The following is a 13,931-nucleotide window of genomic DNA, read 5'->3' on the forward strand; positions in this document are numbered from 1 at the left end:
CAGTTTTTGTCGTTCACGTATAAAATCGTTTTAATATTTTTATCAGCAAATAGTCACTTTTCATTAAACTCTGTAAGGAATTTATTTGACAGCTAAATCGTGTAAAATGTCACGAAAATGTGTTTATTCTCCCGACTTTTTTTGTTATAACCTGGATATTCGCTACTAGAATAAATATTGGGTACCGCACATTTGCTGTATCTCATGTCACAGAAATTTGACAGGTTGGTTCAATAGACCATATTTAGAAATGCCTTCTGGCAAAGAAGTGATATGGAGCGAATCTACTTAATACATAAACTACTGTTATTTTTGCTTGGCCAATATCAAAGGCTTTCCGGATAAATGAAAGCATCGGATGAATGGAGACTGCTCATTGATTCCTCAAACAAGTTTGAAGGCTGTACTGCTTCTTAACGGTAATAGATTCTCATCACTACCTTCAGCTGACGGAGCTTTTTGAAAGAAATATAGGTACATTATGAAACTAATGTTAGAAATAGTAGAATACAGCAAACAACCGTGATTAATCTGTAAGGATTAGAGTTGTTGTTGCTCTGGTTTTTGGGACTGCTAAATGGCTACATGAAATGCTGTTGCTTTTTATGCGAGTGGAACAGTCAATAGAAAAATGACCATGATGTAAGTAAAATGGCCCCCAAGGAATCTTTACATTCCTGAGGGAAATTAACACATAACTAAGGCTGATCAAACATTTTGTAGAAGCCATGGATAAAGATGGAACTGGTTTCAAGAGTTACTCTAAACTTTTTCGGAAACTACAGATCTCCTCAATATTCCGACCTCGTCAAAAAAATCCTTAATGCATATCATAAATTGGGATATAATATGTCCTCAAAAATACACTTTTTCCAACTAAAGTTTTTTCCGGAAAGTATTGACGCTTTATGTGACGGGCATGGAGAGCGCTTTCATTAAGATATCGCGACAATTTAAAAGCGCTACCAAAGAAAGTGGGAACCAGCAATGTTTGCAGACTACTATTGGTCTTTAATCAGAAACTTTCCGAACTCATAAATAGTTGAGATTTTTAATAACAATAAATTTATTTCTCACAATTTTTTTTTCACCTTTTTTATTTATTTTTTTCATGAGAATTACTGATCACATAATCTCATATAAGAAGAAAAAAATCAAAAATCTTTTTGTTACATAGTGTCAATGGTCTCAACGTGGAAAACAATCTATTCAATAACCATATCCACTAGAAATTCTAATTGACTGTTCAATTTTCCTCTTTTCCAACCTAATGTGTAACGTTCTCCGTATTTTGAATCATGAATATGTTTAAACCAAAAATTTAAAGCATGTTAATAGAGAATATGAACCTAGGGAAAGCAAGCTACCACCAAACCAAAACTCGAGCTGCGCCGCATAACATACGGTTAACCCACCTGGTTTATACCAACCTGTTATAATAGTGACCATACTGTTTACGCTACCGCTAAATTAACACATTCTTTTGAATGTACGATCAACTTTATCATGAAATTGATTCATTTCTAAAATGGCCCTGATATAGAAAACTTTTTGAGGTTTGTTTCGAGCTGGTATCGCTTCATTGTGCATGTGTGGGCCTACCATGGCCCGGTGTATAAAAAAAACTGTAAACACAAAACATAAATACAATGGCAGTATCAATTGCAGAAAGTTTTATACAGTGTAATAGATTTTGCTTCTTGGGGTGAGTAGAACTTATTCACTTGACCTTCTTTTCTATAATCATTAACACCAATGGATCTCTTCCTGCGAAAAATAATTCCAGTGGAAAAAAATATTTTTACAGGAAACTTCACATGCATCCGTTAAATAATGAAGTATAAACTTCAACTGTTTACTCAGAAAAAATATCATATCCAAACCTAAACACAGGTCACTGTACCGTAAAATCCGTTGGAATCAAAGCATTTGGAAAAATGTCCTGTGTAAAATACTTGGAATAATCGACAAGTGCAGTGGTGAACTTAGGTCCAATTTCTGCAACCCTTTTAGAAGAAGCCGGCGAAATTTGTATTGCATTGAAGCGTCACAGTAAAATGAAAGAGTACCACAGCTGCTGAAGTATATTTAAAGGACAGGATATCCTCAGGTCAATGTTTGCTTCAGGAAATTCCGCTATCAGTTAACAGATAACATATGAATTTAAATTTGAATTTTACTAAATTGTTAATAATAATGATTTCATCGAAATTGCTTTTGCATCTTAATGCCCAAGAAAGTCATAATTGGAAGATATTACGAGCCGTTTGATTTAAATTATCCTAGTGTCTCGCACGAAAGATTACAAAGGTAATATCACTACTTTTATGTCAATAAACACAAGTTCAGAGCTAAAAAATAAAACACAAGTGCCTCTACGTTCCTATGGCACTTTCTTATATTTGTTTACTTATTCGTAAAAAACTAATTCATTTTTTAATTTACTTGAAAAGGGATCAATAAATTTCTGAGTATATGTGAGTGGGAACCTCTCGTGTGAGACTCTCGGATAATTTAGATCAAACTTCGCTGGTCTTCGGCCAGCCCGTACGATCTTCCCATTAACCTACGTGTCTCGCTCTTCGAGATTACGAAGGTAGCAAGTTCAGAGCAATTATTCTCTGTATATAATAATACAGAGGAAATTGAAAAATGAATTCTTTGTAACCATTATCAAACAAATTTTTGCTGAAAATAATAACCATTCATTTCAAAATTATGAAATAGAAATATAACTCAATTTAACTAACTCAATATACTGCGTGTTACAACTCTGTGAATGGATTATTTTCAATAATTATTAACTGATGATAAAAATCAGCGAATACTCTTGAGTTAAGAGATCAACCAGCTACTGTTTTAATTTTCGCGACACACCTCCTGCACATGCTTTCAATGTCAAGGCAAACCGCGTAGAATGCGCAGTGAATTTCTTATCCACTTCCAAAGTAACTTACGTCGATCTTATCCCACGACTGATTGTTTCACTTTTAACTGAATTATGTAGCTTATTTCTTCGTAGGTTTTCTGTCATTACTAGTTACTGTTCAGAGATCTTCACTACTGTTTGTGGAACCCCCGGCGGAGAAGTTTTAATTTCATTAGGAATATGTACTTCAATTTATCTTTCTGAGGCAATGATATTAGGAATTTTAACTAATGAAAACGTTTGAGAGCGATGGCCCGTACCCAAGGCTAATAACAACACTAATTTTTTCGTTAATTTTTCTTAAAATTACTTCTCTTCTAATGGAAACCACGTTGCCAACTTATTTAAAACTGGATCCACATCGCACGTGGACTTGTATTTAGGTAAGCTGGGTTTTATCTTTCAAGATCCTCTCATGAATCGACTTATCAGTTGATTATTTGTGACATCCTCCGCTAATATTAATAACAGTGCCGCTCTCGCAGAGTTTAGCGTATTATATCCAGCACCATCACAAAATATTTCCGAAAGAAACACTAACACAACATACGGATCCTCTTCATTTTATCCATTCCATCGCCAGCAGAGTTTAAGAGTCCCATTATAACTGTTCAACGTTCTATTAAAGGAACGATTGGAATATCAATTGTTTCTCTAGGTTTACCTTTTATGAGAATGTTTGGCTGATAACTTGGCGGCAACCAGGATAAGGTTCTTTGCTAGGGGATGTTTGCGAGATCTTCAAGGAGAAACTAAGATATTAGAGTCTGCTTCAAACAAAACCCACCCTCCTACCGATAATTTCTGAACTAGTTTGTGTTTGTGAACTAGACCTGAGTAGGCCAGTGAAGTATCACCAATAAACCTTTTGCTTTGTCATCCTGAATTTTTTTTAACTACTCGGGTTAATATAGAGAAAGGCGTAAAACATCCAATCGGACCAACTTATTGTGAATGCATCGAGTACAAATGCCCATGGGTCTATTCTCCATGAGCAATAGACTGCGCACTTGGTGTTAATTCGCGAAGCAAATAATTTAATTTCAAAATTCTCGAAATTCACCGTAATTATTTTAAAAGCGCGATCCGCTAATTCCCATTCACCATCCGAATTATCAATTCGTGAAGAACCATCAGATTTTTGGACAGCCACTCAGAAGATTTCACGTCAAAAAATTCAACATGATTGTGATTGATTTTTTATCTAAACGCGAAACTACCTTTATCATTCAGTCATCATATTCACCAGATTTAGCTTCCTGTGTCTTTGTTCTCTCTCAATTTACCCATTCATTCCAGGAAATGCGTCATGAGTCCATTGAAGCGATGAAAAGGAGAACGAAAACTAAAATCCCAATACTCACAAAAAGAAATAAAAAAAATATAAAGAAGAAAAAGTCTTGATTCTTCTCATCATTTTATCCTTATTTAACTAATTATTTTTTAGCTAGATCAAATCTTAAAATGGAATTTTTTTCTTAAATCGATTCTGTCCATCTGAACTTTAGTTTCCTATTTCGAGAAACTAAATGAGAAATAGTTAACAATGGATGGACATTTTAAACAAAAACTTTAAGTTTGAATTATTGAATAAATAAAAAACTTTAGTGGAAATTAGAACAGCATTTTTCTTTGTTCCAGATACCCCGTGAGGACACAAAATCAAGATCCAAAGTATCCAGTAGACAATTTAGTGGACGCCATATCTCCATCGTCCCATCCCCATACTCCGTGGCCTGCTTGTGTTCCCGCCAACATTCACTTACTTAACTCAAGTATAAACCCAAATTTGGTACACAGTGTAAATTCCAACGTGACCATGACTTATGGTCCGCAAGCTTTTTCTAGACGTAGTGCGAGTGCTCAAACCGATAATGAAAACGTAGACTATATAAATCAACAGATTTCGAATGAGTCCGGATCTAATGTTGGTAGTGGTAATAATAATAATATTAGTGAATCTGCACTAAATGTACAAAGTGATGCTTTGAGTGAAATGTTAACGGAAAGCCCCGATGAAGGATATGAGGGAGAACCTTCTGTTATTTAGTTCGTTTTTGTTTTTTATTAATTGGAAGTTGAGAACCTTAAAGGCAGAAATTTCGTAGAAGGAATAAATCTAATCATAATAAACTAGCAGCCGGTTGGTACTTTACTTTCAATTCTGTATTAAGAGAAGAGCTGTTCAGGTAAACACGAACCGTGATCGAAGAAGTGTAGGTTGGAAATGAATCGATATTGCTATGCAACTAACTTATACATTTATTGATTGATTGAAAACCAGCGAGACTATGTATTATTATTTGAACTCTGATGTTTCAATCAACAGTTAGTTTAAAATAATTAAGTTAAAATTCATACAGTGACAAATGAATTCCATTTTCTGCGGTGCTTCTAATTGAAAAAAATATAACAGGGAATTATGATCAGAAGAAATAAAATTTTTGGACACAATTGTTCACCTTTTCATTTGATCATTGGATCTAACTCATATAAAAGATTCACAATAAAAGGGGTAGCACGTGATATCCAAAGTAAAAAGGCAATTTAATTCTCCCACAGCAACATTCAGACGCAGCTGTTTGACATGATGCAAGACAACGTACAAGAAAATACATACAATCTCTTGCAAGATTGATTTATTGCTTAGATAATATATATAATAAATTAAACGTAATATCAGTAAATTAGAAACTCATTCCTCTCTAGAATTGCAAGTTGCTCGCAAAAAAATTGCTCAAGACCAATAAAGTTACAAGTGTAAGATCCTGCATAGAATAATCAGATGAACTTTATCTGTTTATGCTTTTGATCACGAAATATTGCGTCTTCCATTGCATTACGCGTTGTCTTGCATGATGTCAATTTGCTCCACCACATCACTGTGATATATAACTAGCAATCCATATGTCTGTCTTGCATATTCTTATTGCAATTTCTAACCGCGAAGTGAATAACAGCAATTTCATTAGATAAAACTTTGATCATTCTGGCTCTTCACCACAACAACCAAAATGAATTTTATATTGGTAAATAATCATGTTCTTTTGCAGCTAGCATTTCAAAAAACATATCTGATATACTACACAAAAGCTTTCAGCGATTTAACGTCATGCGTTCATAATAATTGCGGTATAATTTTTAATACATCTCTGATTTAACGAAAAAAAAAAAGAAGTATGCCAGATAGAGGGTCTTGGTAAAGAAGAGCTCGGTACTAAATAAGGATTTGAACTTCAAACATAATACAAAAGATAAAAATGTGTCCAAACTGAATAGAAAATCATACGAGATTGGACCGGAAGTAGATGATGATAATACCAATTTATTTTCAGAATGGATATGTAAATCCTTCATCGAAATCACGGATGGTATATCAGTTTATTTGGATATAGTGATATGAATTTTCAAGATATTTGTTGTACAACGTAGTTAATACAAAAATACGCATCTTTCTCTTATCTCGCAGAAGATATAGTTATTCTATTGGAGTTGAGGTTTTTGAAGAGTATGAAAACCGTAAATAAAAATTTGACGAATATTCACTACATTTAGCATAGGGAATCGATTCAAATTTCGAATAAAACATAATATTTGCAACCGTATCAATGAGTTTATTCAAAACTATATTTTGATATTTGAATCATAACTGTACAGCTCTATCTTAATATTTTTTGATAGTGGTCTATCAATTGTGGATGTGTCAAAAAAGCGAATAAAGCTAAACTCAATTGAGAAGATATCAACTAGTTGCCAGCTGTTTCCAATGAAATGAAATAATAGATCATTAGGGTCCGTTGTAACGGTGCTATTCAGATAATCATTTTAAATTTCACAGCTGCATTCATTAACATTACAAACAAATTGGTAAACGGATTAAATGCGACACGTAAATCGTATGTGCGAAGGTATTAATAGAAATATATTGAACTTTTTATTTCAACATTCTTTATTTACTTTTTTTTTCAATAAATTTCAATAACCGTATTTACACTTGCAATCCAATTATTCAAAGTGAACTACTATATCGGTTAGATGATTAGATGGAAAATGTTACAATAAACTATCGTATCGTTTGATTGTGAGAGTGTAGTAATCTTTCAAACTATATACCAAAGGTCGGCAACCTGTTCACAAATTAGTGCAATTTTAAATAAAGCCAAAGTGCCGTTCAATGGAGTACATGTTTTCATAAAAGTCATTTTTTTCTTCAAAATTTGAAAAATTTTCAGAGAGATTCTTGTCCTTGTCTTTTCCGACGAGACCTTTTCTATTTGTCGTTTTTGTCTAGTTACTCTCAATATTACAAAAGCCTCTGATTGTTTTGTTGTTTGCTGACTTTGATATGATTCTAAATAATTTCCATATGAGGAAAAATTTTCTCACATATCACAATCCGAATGCTTCAAACATTGCAAATGGTATTTTTTATGCAAATATATTCATCTGGAAAACTGGCTCAAATATTCAATATTTCGTTTGATATATTCTGAGAATCACCTCCTAGAATTACTTTTCTTTTTATTTCCACATTTTTTCTCTTTCATAACTTGGAGTTCCTAAATACAATATGCTGAAGATCAAAATCCATTCGAAAAGAGAATTCATTAAGTCTGTTGTATTATCGCGAAAACGTACTGATTTTCATTTCAAAAAAATTCTAGAAATCATACAAATATAGAACAGCTTGACCCGTTAATTGCAACATAAGATTCAGTTCTTCGAGATGATTTGTAGTATCAATTAGAATCTCACAAATCCTTTCTTTATTATCTTTTGATAAGTAAGGACTTGAGTTTAGCAACAAAAATGACTTAGTTTCTTCCAAATATTCCATAAATCCAGAAAGCACTTTACAACGGCTAAACCAGCAAACAATTTTCACACTAGTATTCATTACGAATTTTACGCTTCCGCTGGAGATCCATGTGTATGAAAATTCTTTATGAATAATGCAATGAAAATTCAAAAGTAGTTGATCAATGTATGAAGTAATAGAATGTTTAACAAATTCTGATTGCCAACTGGGAAATGTTATTAACATCGACACGCTCTCCCATAAAATACTAGATACGATGTTACGTTTAATGGCATCGATCTATTGTACATATTCTGCGATTCCGGTAACTTGCTTGCCAATAGTTCGAGCTTACTCTTTAGGAAAAGCATTGAACCAAACATTCGCATTGCTCAGAAAGGTCTTCCTTTTCTATCAAAATTGGTGCGATTCTAAAATTTCATTAGGTTGCTTGATACCTTGAGTAATTTTGTTATTTATACTGAGCAACTGCTTTTTGAATGATCTCCGTGTAACAGCATCATCTCCATCACTTGTCCGACTGAGTTTCGTTGCCAGTTCCGTGGAATATTTATAGTGAATTTACAATGAGTGAAATAAAAATGTGATATTTCTTCTAATCCTTCATCTTATAATACTTACACTTTACAAAGTGATGCATGTCATTTTAAACAGAAGGTCGTCACAGGTCTATCATGCTTTTCTACGTTTCCGATCCCTGCCATATAGATTGTATAAAGCTTTTAAGAAAAAAACAATGAGAATTCTCCTAAATTCATTTCAATCTATTTTTTGAACTGAGTATAATACGTCGCTTACGAAGTATTTATTTAAAAACATTTGTGGATAATATTCACTATCAATCATTTTGAAATGATGTATGAATTTTAATGTTCTCAAAGGAGAATGTGAACATATATGCGTTTCATCCTAATTCACAGGAATTTTAAAAATATGGTTCTCAATTGGCCAGTAAACAATGATCTAATTCAATATTAAATTAGTCTTCAAGATTTTAATATAGCTAGTATTAAATCCTACATTTTTTATCCTGTCGTAATGTTGACTTTAGGTTCCAAATAACTTCATGAATTAAAGTATAATTGGATAAGATCGAATGATTTATCGGGTCCTTACATCGTCTTCCATCTTCCGGTCAATAGATAGGAGAAAAATTTATCTATAAACCGATGCACAGGTAGGTGAGCTTAGCAGGAAATCAATCAAGAGTTGAAGTTTCTTTACAGAATGCAAAAAAATTATATAATTTTGTGGAATAACAGAATGGTATAAGGAAACCAACTTGGTCCTCAAAATATTAAACTTCAATTAGTGTCTTCCCATGTCACAAAAAAGATTAGTGATTATAAGTTTGACTGATAGATCTATCCAACTATCAGATCCTGAATTTAGATGCTTAGCTATTCAAAAAGCAAAAACTGCCTTGAAAGAAAATAATTATCTGGAAAAAATGATAAATAAACATAAATAACATAACATAAACAGTTGAAACATTTAGAAGCATTGACATATCAAAAGGTTTAATAAATTGGAAATTAAAGAAATTTATATATATATATATATATATATATATATATATATATATATATAAATGCATCCATCCAATCATTAGAATTCAGAAAATTCATCATTCAGAAAATTAAGGCAAAATTTGCATCTGTTAGTCACAATATTGGAGTAAGCATACGGATATATCATATTCCAGGGTAGGAACACTTATGATTTAGTATAGTTTCATAAATCTGTATTTTATGTATTGCTGTTTACAATAATGTGAATTGATAAGTTGATTCAAATTGACATTTGGTGTACTAATACTTCCTCCTTTTTATTGAGTTTGGTCTTTTTAAATATTATCAATTGTGATGTGATTGAATTAAAAATATATTCTATAATATATATAATTCTATAAAATAGAGTTTTCAACACATTCTGTACACGATATTTTTCCACAACCTTAGAAAAATGCAGTTAGTATTCATTTTTCAGCTAACAGAAAATTTCAATTCTCTCGGTGTCACACGCCAAGGTTTCAGAACTCAAATTTAAAATATTATTCGGTAAAGTACTTCAACTGCGGACAAAATTATTATGCCATTATAGGGAAATGTAGACATTAGTAATCACTGACCTGCATGCAAAATAAAAACACACAGGATACGGTCAATCAGATTTCTCAAGTTCTCATTTCATATGGGTGTGTCATTCGTTCGTTTCCTTGTTGAAATTGTTCGCAATTTAAAATTTTCAATATGAGAAAACTGTATGGAATATGTAATATTTTATAGTGGTTGTCGGAAAAGTTATTGTTTGTGATTAAGAGAAGTATGAAATGGAAAATTATTCATCAAAATAACTGATGAGTGATAAATGTATTTGACATTTCCACAATACGTATGGGACATAAGTTTTGTGAAGTTCTATTACGTTGTAACCATATATAAATAATTTTGGACATATTTGGTTAATAATTGCATTCAGATTGTCCAAATATTATAAGTCAATTCATGTAATCAAATAGCCCGGCCGCTATAAATATTTTAGATTAATTTTAATATTGTCAAGAAACGTACAATTCACGCTAGAAAATGAATTTGGTAATTAATGCTAATTGTGTATATTATTCTTTCGTCGAAGCTTATGTCTATTACGTTATTAAATTATTTTTGTGTTTGTTGGAAACAGGGTAATTTTAATCTCGAAAAGTAAATTGAATTGAAATTCTAATCACTGTACCGCTTTCTAAAAGATTACATTTGTTCAAGAAACTAATACACCAGCAATGTTAACATTGATTCAAAATGTTATATGATACTAAATACGTTTGGGAAATAATAGAGGCTTCAAGGAAAAGTGTGCTGATCCCACATACATTACTGAAGAGTTAATGATTCAGTACTTGATTTAGCGTTGTGAAAGCAGCACTCGGGATTTCTTGGTTCCTGTTTCAAAAAACTTGCCAAATGATTGAAAATCATAGTATTTGAAAGCATAAATGCCGCGTTTTCCACATTTTAATAGATGAATTCGATATCACGTATCCTTGCGAACGGCATTTGATCATACGCTCATCCAAATAAAGTTCAAAAGTAGTACTATTACGTAAAAAATTACAACTGCTACAATTGGTAGATATATGGTTATTGAAAAGTAACTTTTATGGGGATTATATAATAAATCTGTTTCCTTTGTTTGTGAAGCAGCTCTGCAGTAGAGTAACAATATATGGGTCAAATTTAACTGGAAAGGTATCAACTTTATCAATATTAAGATGTTAAGTATATACATCTTGTGGACCCTAAAATGTTCTTTAATCGGAGGGAATGGAGTATTTAAATAACTAGAAGGTATATGCTTCTCATAGAGCCAAAGAATCAACTTTTGTCTCCGTTCTACATTAAATTCAAGATTACTGGGAGGATAATAAAAAAAACTATCAAGAGTAGTGCCAACTGACAAGCAAGTCCATTAGAAAAAAAGTTATTACGTTACCACACCATCACTGGTCACATTATCCTTACGAAATGTATATTTTTATACCTTCTCTGTAAATTTCTCAAAATCATTACATTCGGAAAAATATTTTTATTGCATAATTCAGTCGCTTTCCGTATCTGAAAAAGCGGAACACTGGTTAGAATCATAGAATTTTTTCACTCGAACAAAACGTTTATCTAATATGGATGTGAGTAGAAATGTATTATCTTGTTAAGAATTAGAATAGTTCAAATTAAAAGTTGTCATGAATATCCAATGAAACGGTGATACAGATGGATTTTGTAAATTTTGTCTGTAATATACAATTGTTAAAGGTAACTAAGTTACATATTCTAATATTTTCTCCCAAATATGATTATTTGTCCTATTTTGTAGCAGAAAACATGTTTAACACAACAAAGCATTTTAAAGATAAGCTTTTCGATAACTTCCGCAAAATAGCGACGAAAATTCGAGCAAAATATCTTTGTGAAAAAAAAAATATCTCATTTAATGATACTTGAGATCAAGGAGACGATAGAAACATGGAAAAAATATTTAGAAAGAAATTCTTCTATGAAAAAAGTTTCTTTTATTTCTTTGGAGATATTCAAGGAAATAGATATACAAAGATAACAACTGTATAGAATACAAATAATTGAATTGAAAATGAATGTGTCATGTTTATGCAATATTCCAAATGCAATAAAAATACTTCATGAATACCTTCAATAACTAGTTTCGAAAACTCTGCTTGTCACGTACCCTGAGAAAAATGAATTGGAAAGATTGAGATCTTCGTATTTCAGAGATTATCCAATAGATGCCCTTCTAACTATCTCTCTGCCTGAAAATATATCATCGAGATTTACACGAACATCTAGTTAGAACCAGTTGTCGATATTTCCTTTTGATAGCGACACCTGTCTAGAAGGGTTAGAAAATAAATTAATATATCGCGACAGTAATTTTTCCACAATTTCAAATATGTAACTCTAATGAGAGATGAAAAGACTCTATACGATAATTTTCCATAACATCCGTTGAACCATTCACTTTTGATATGCGTTGAGTGTGAACTTCCTACTACCAGTGTGGACTCATCAATTTCGAGTATTGTCGATTTAGCTCACCTTGTAAGATGAACTAAATGCGTCAGAAAACAAAATAAGTTTGTTGTTGTAGTTCAGTTAATTTGATACTAATCACTTAGGGCAATTTGTTAATAGATATTAATTCATCTTACACGTTTGTTTCCTTAAACTGTCTTTTCATATTACTAACAGTTTGATTTAATCACCATATCCAACCATCCGCAGAAATTCAATAAAATTCATTTCCATATTAACACTAAACAATTCCGACACTTTGCAAATTGTAACGTTTCTTAAGTAAGGCAGGTCGATAAAATTGAACAAGTTTATTTAACACGCAGAAATTCATTTAATCACAATTATCATAAAAATTACATACTATGCACAATGTTGTAGTTATCACTTCACTTCATGCCAGGAATGCCTTCTATCACTCACCATATACCTCCGATATTCAGCTCCTACTCTACTGTGAGCTCCTACTTTATATATATTTTGCAGTATTCCATAACCCGGTTAAAAATTCCCAGGTAAGTATCCAATGATAGCCAACTTATTCTTCTTGAACCAATTAGACATAGTTTAATGGCTATCCAATAAATAGCCACCCACCATTTCTTCCATAGTTTCCACTACATTTGATTATGACCTGCGTCGTCGGATGACGTGTAGCTGCGCCATGTCACACTGCTACAAACTCACAAAGGAAAGCAACCGGTCCAAATTAACCACCTTAAATTTTCTTTGAGGATTCACTATATTCGTGGATACACCTGTAATTACCATGAACGAACATCTCATTAAGTCTGACTTCAGGAACCCATTTTTTTTCTCGTACTATTATGAATAAAGACCCTGTCCCCAGCATGGGATGACTGAACGTTAATACCTATATCATTCCGGCTTTGACTGTCTCAGTCCTTCCATGCCCATATTTTTCGACACGGTGCCACAAAGAATATTGTTTGATAATCAAAGCTCTCTCCAAAACATGATACTCGCTAGAGCTCATTCCGATTGGTAATCCATCAGTATCAAATGTACCTATGTGTTCGTCACAATCTTCTTAATGTTTGAATAATTCGGAGATTATGGCTTCGTAATTCCCGAGATCTTTGGACGGAAAATATTCCCTTGATCAGAATGTAGTTCCAATGGTACATCGTATCGACTAAACATTTTCTCGATCAATTCTCAGGCGACTGTTTGATTGGGAAGTGTTCAAAAGATGTAACCGTGCACTTCTCTATGGCTCCTCGTAATTTATTTCTGAGTCCTTTACTACGCAATCAGTACGTCTACGATGCCAATTTGGTCGTTATATTCAACCCAATAGAATTTGACTCTCAATTCTTCTAGGAACAATTGTTTTTCTCCTTTTCAATGTCTGTTCTGTTGGTAAGGAATATATTCTTGCTTCCTAATAGAATATTCCAGAACTATCGCAAAAATTTGCTATTTACTTCTTTTAATGTATAATCGGTCGAATTTTTTTTTTCAAATAGATTATTCTAGATTGTTCTTAAAAATTTAATCCGAGACTTTCGCGAAAAATGTTATTTTTGTTCTTTTCTTTATATCACTTCTCATTTCAAATAAAATATTCTTCTCT

At 32.4% G+C, this 13,931-nt stretch overlaps 1 protein-coding gene across 2 annotated transcripts in view; it reads left to right on the top strand.

Moving 5' to 3' along the window:
* The window catches only part of LOC130452451 (amphoterin-induced protein 2-like), a 74,309-nt gene extending 62,745 nt beyond the window's left edge, over window positions 1-11,564 (top strand). For both annotated transcript variants that reach the window (XM_056791737.1, XM_056791738.1), the window contains one exon: window positions 4,571-11,564. In XM_056791737.1, the coding sequence (XP_056647715.1) occupies window positions 4,571-4,979 (409 nt within the window). In that variant the 3' untranslated portion in view covers window positions 4,980-11,564. The remainder of the gene's footprint in view (window positions 1-4,570) is intronic.
* Window positions 11,565-13,931: the final 2,367 nt, after the last annotated feature.

This window comes from Diorhabda sublineata, chromosome 1 (assembly GCF_026230105.1).
Source record: "Diorhabda sublineata isolate icDioSubl1.1 chromosome 1, icDioSubl1.1, whole genome shotgun sequence".
Lineage (NCBI taxonomy): Eukaryota > Metazoa > Arthropoda > Insecta > Coleoptera > Chrysomelidae > Diorhabda > Diorhabda sublineata.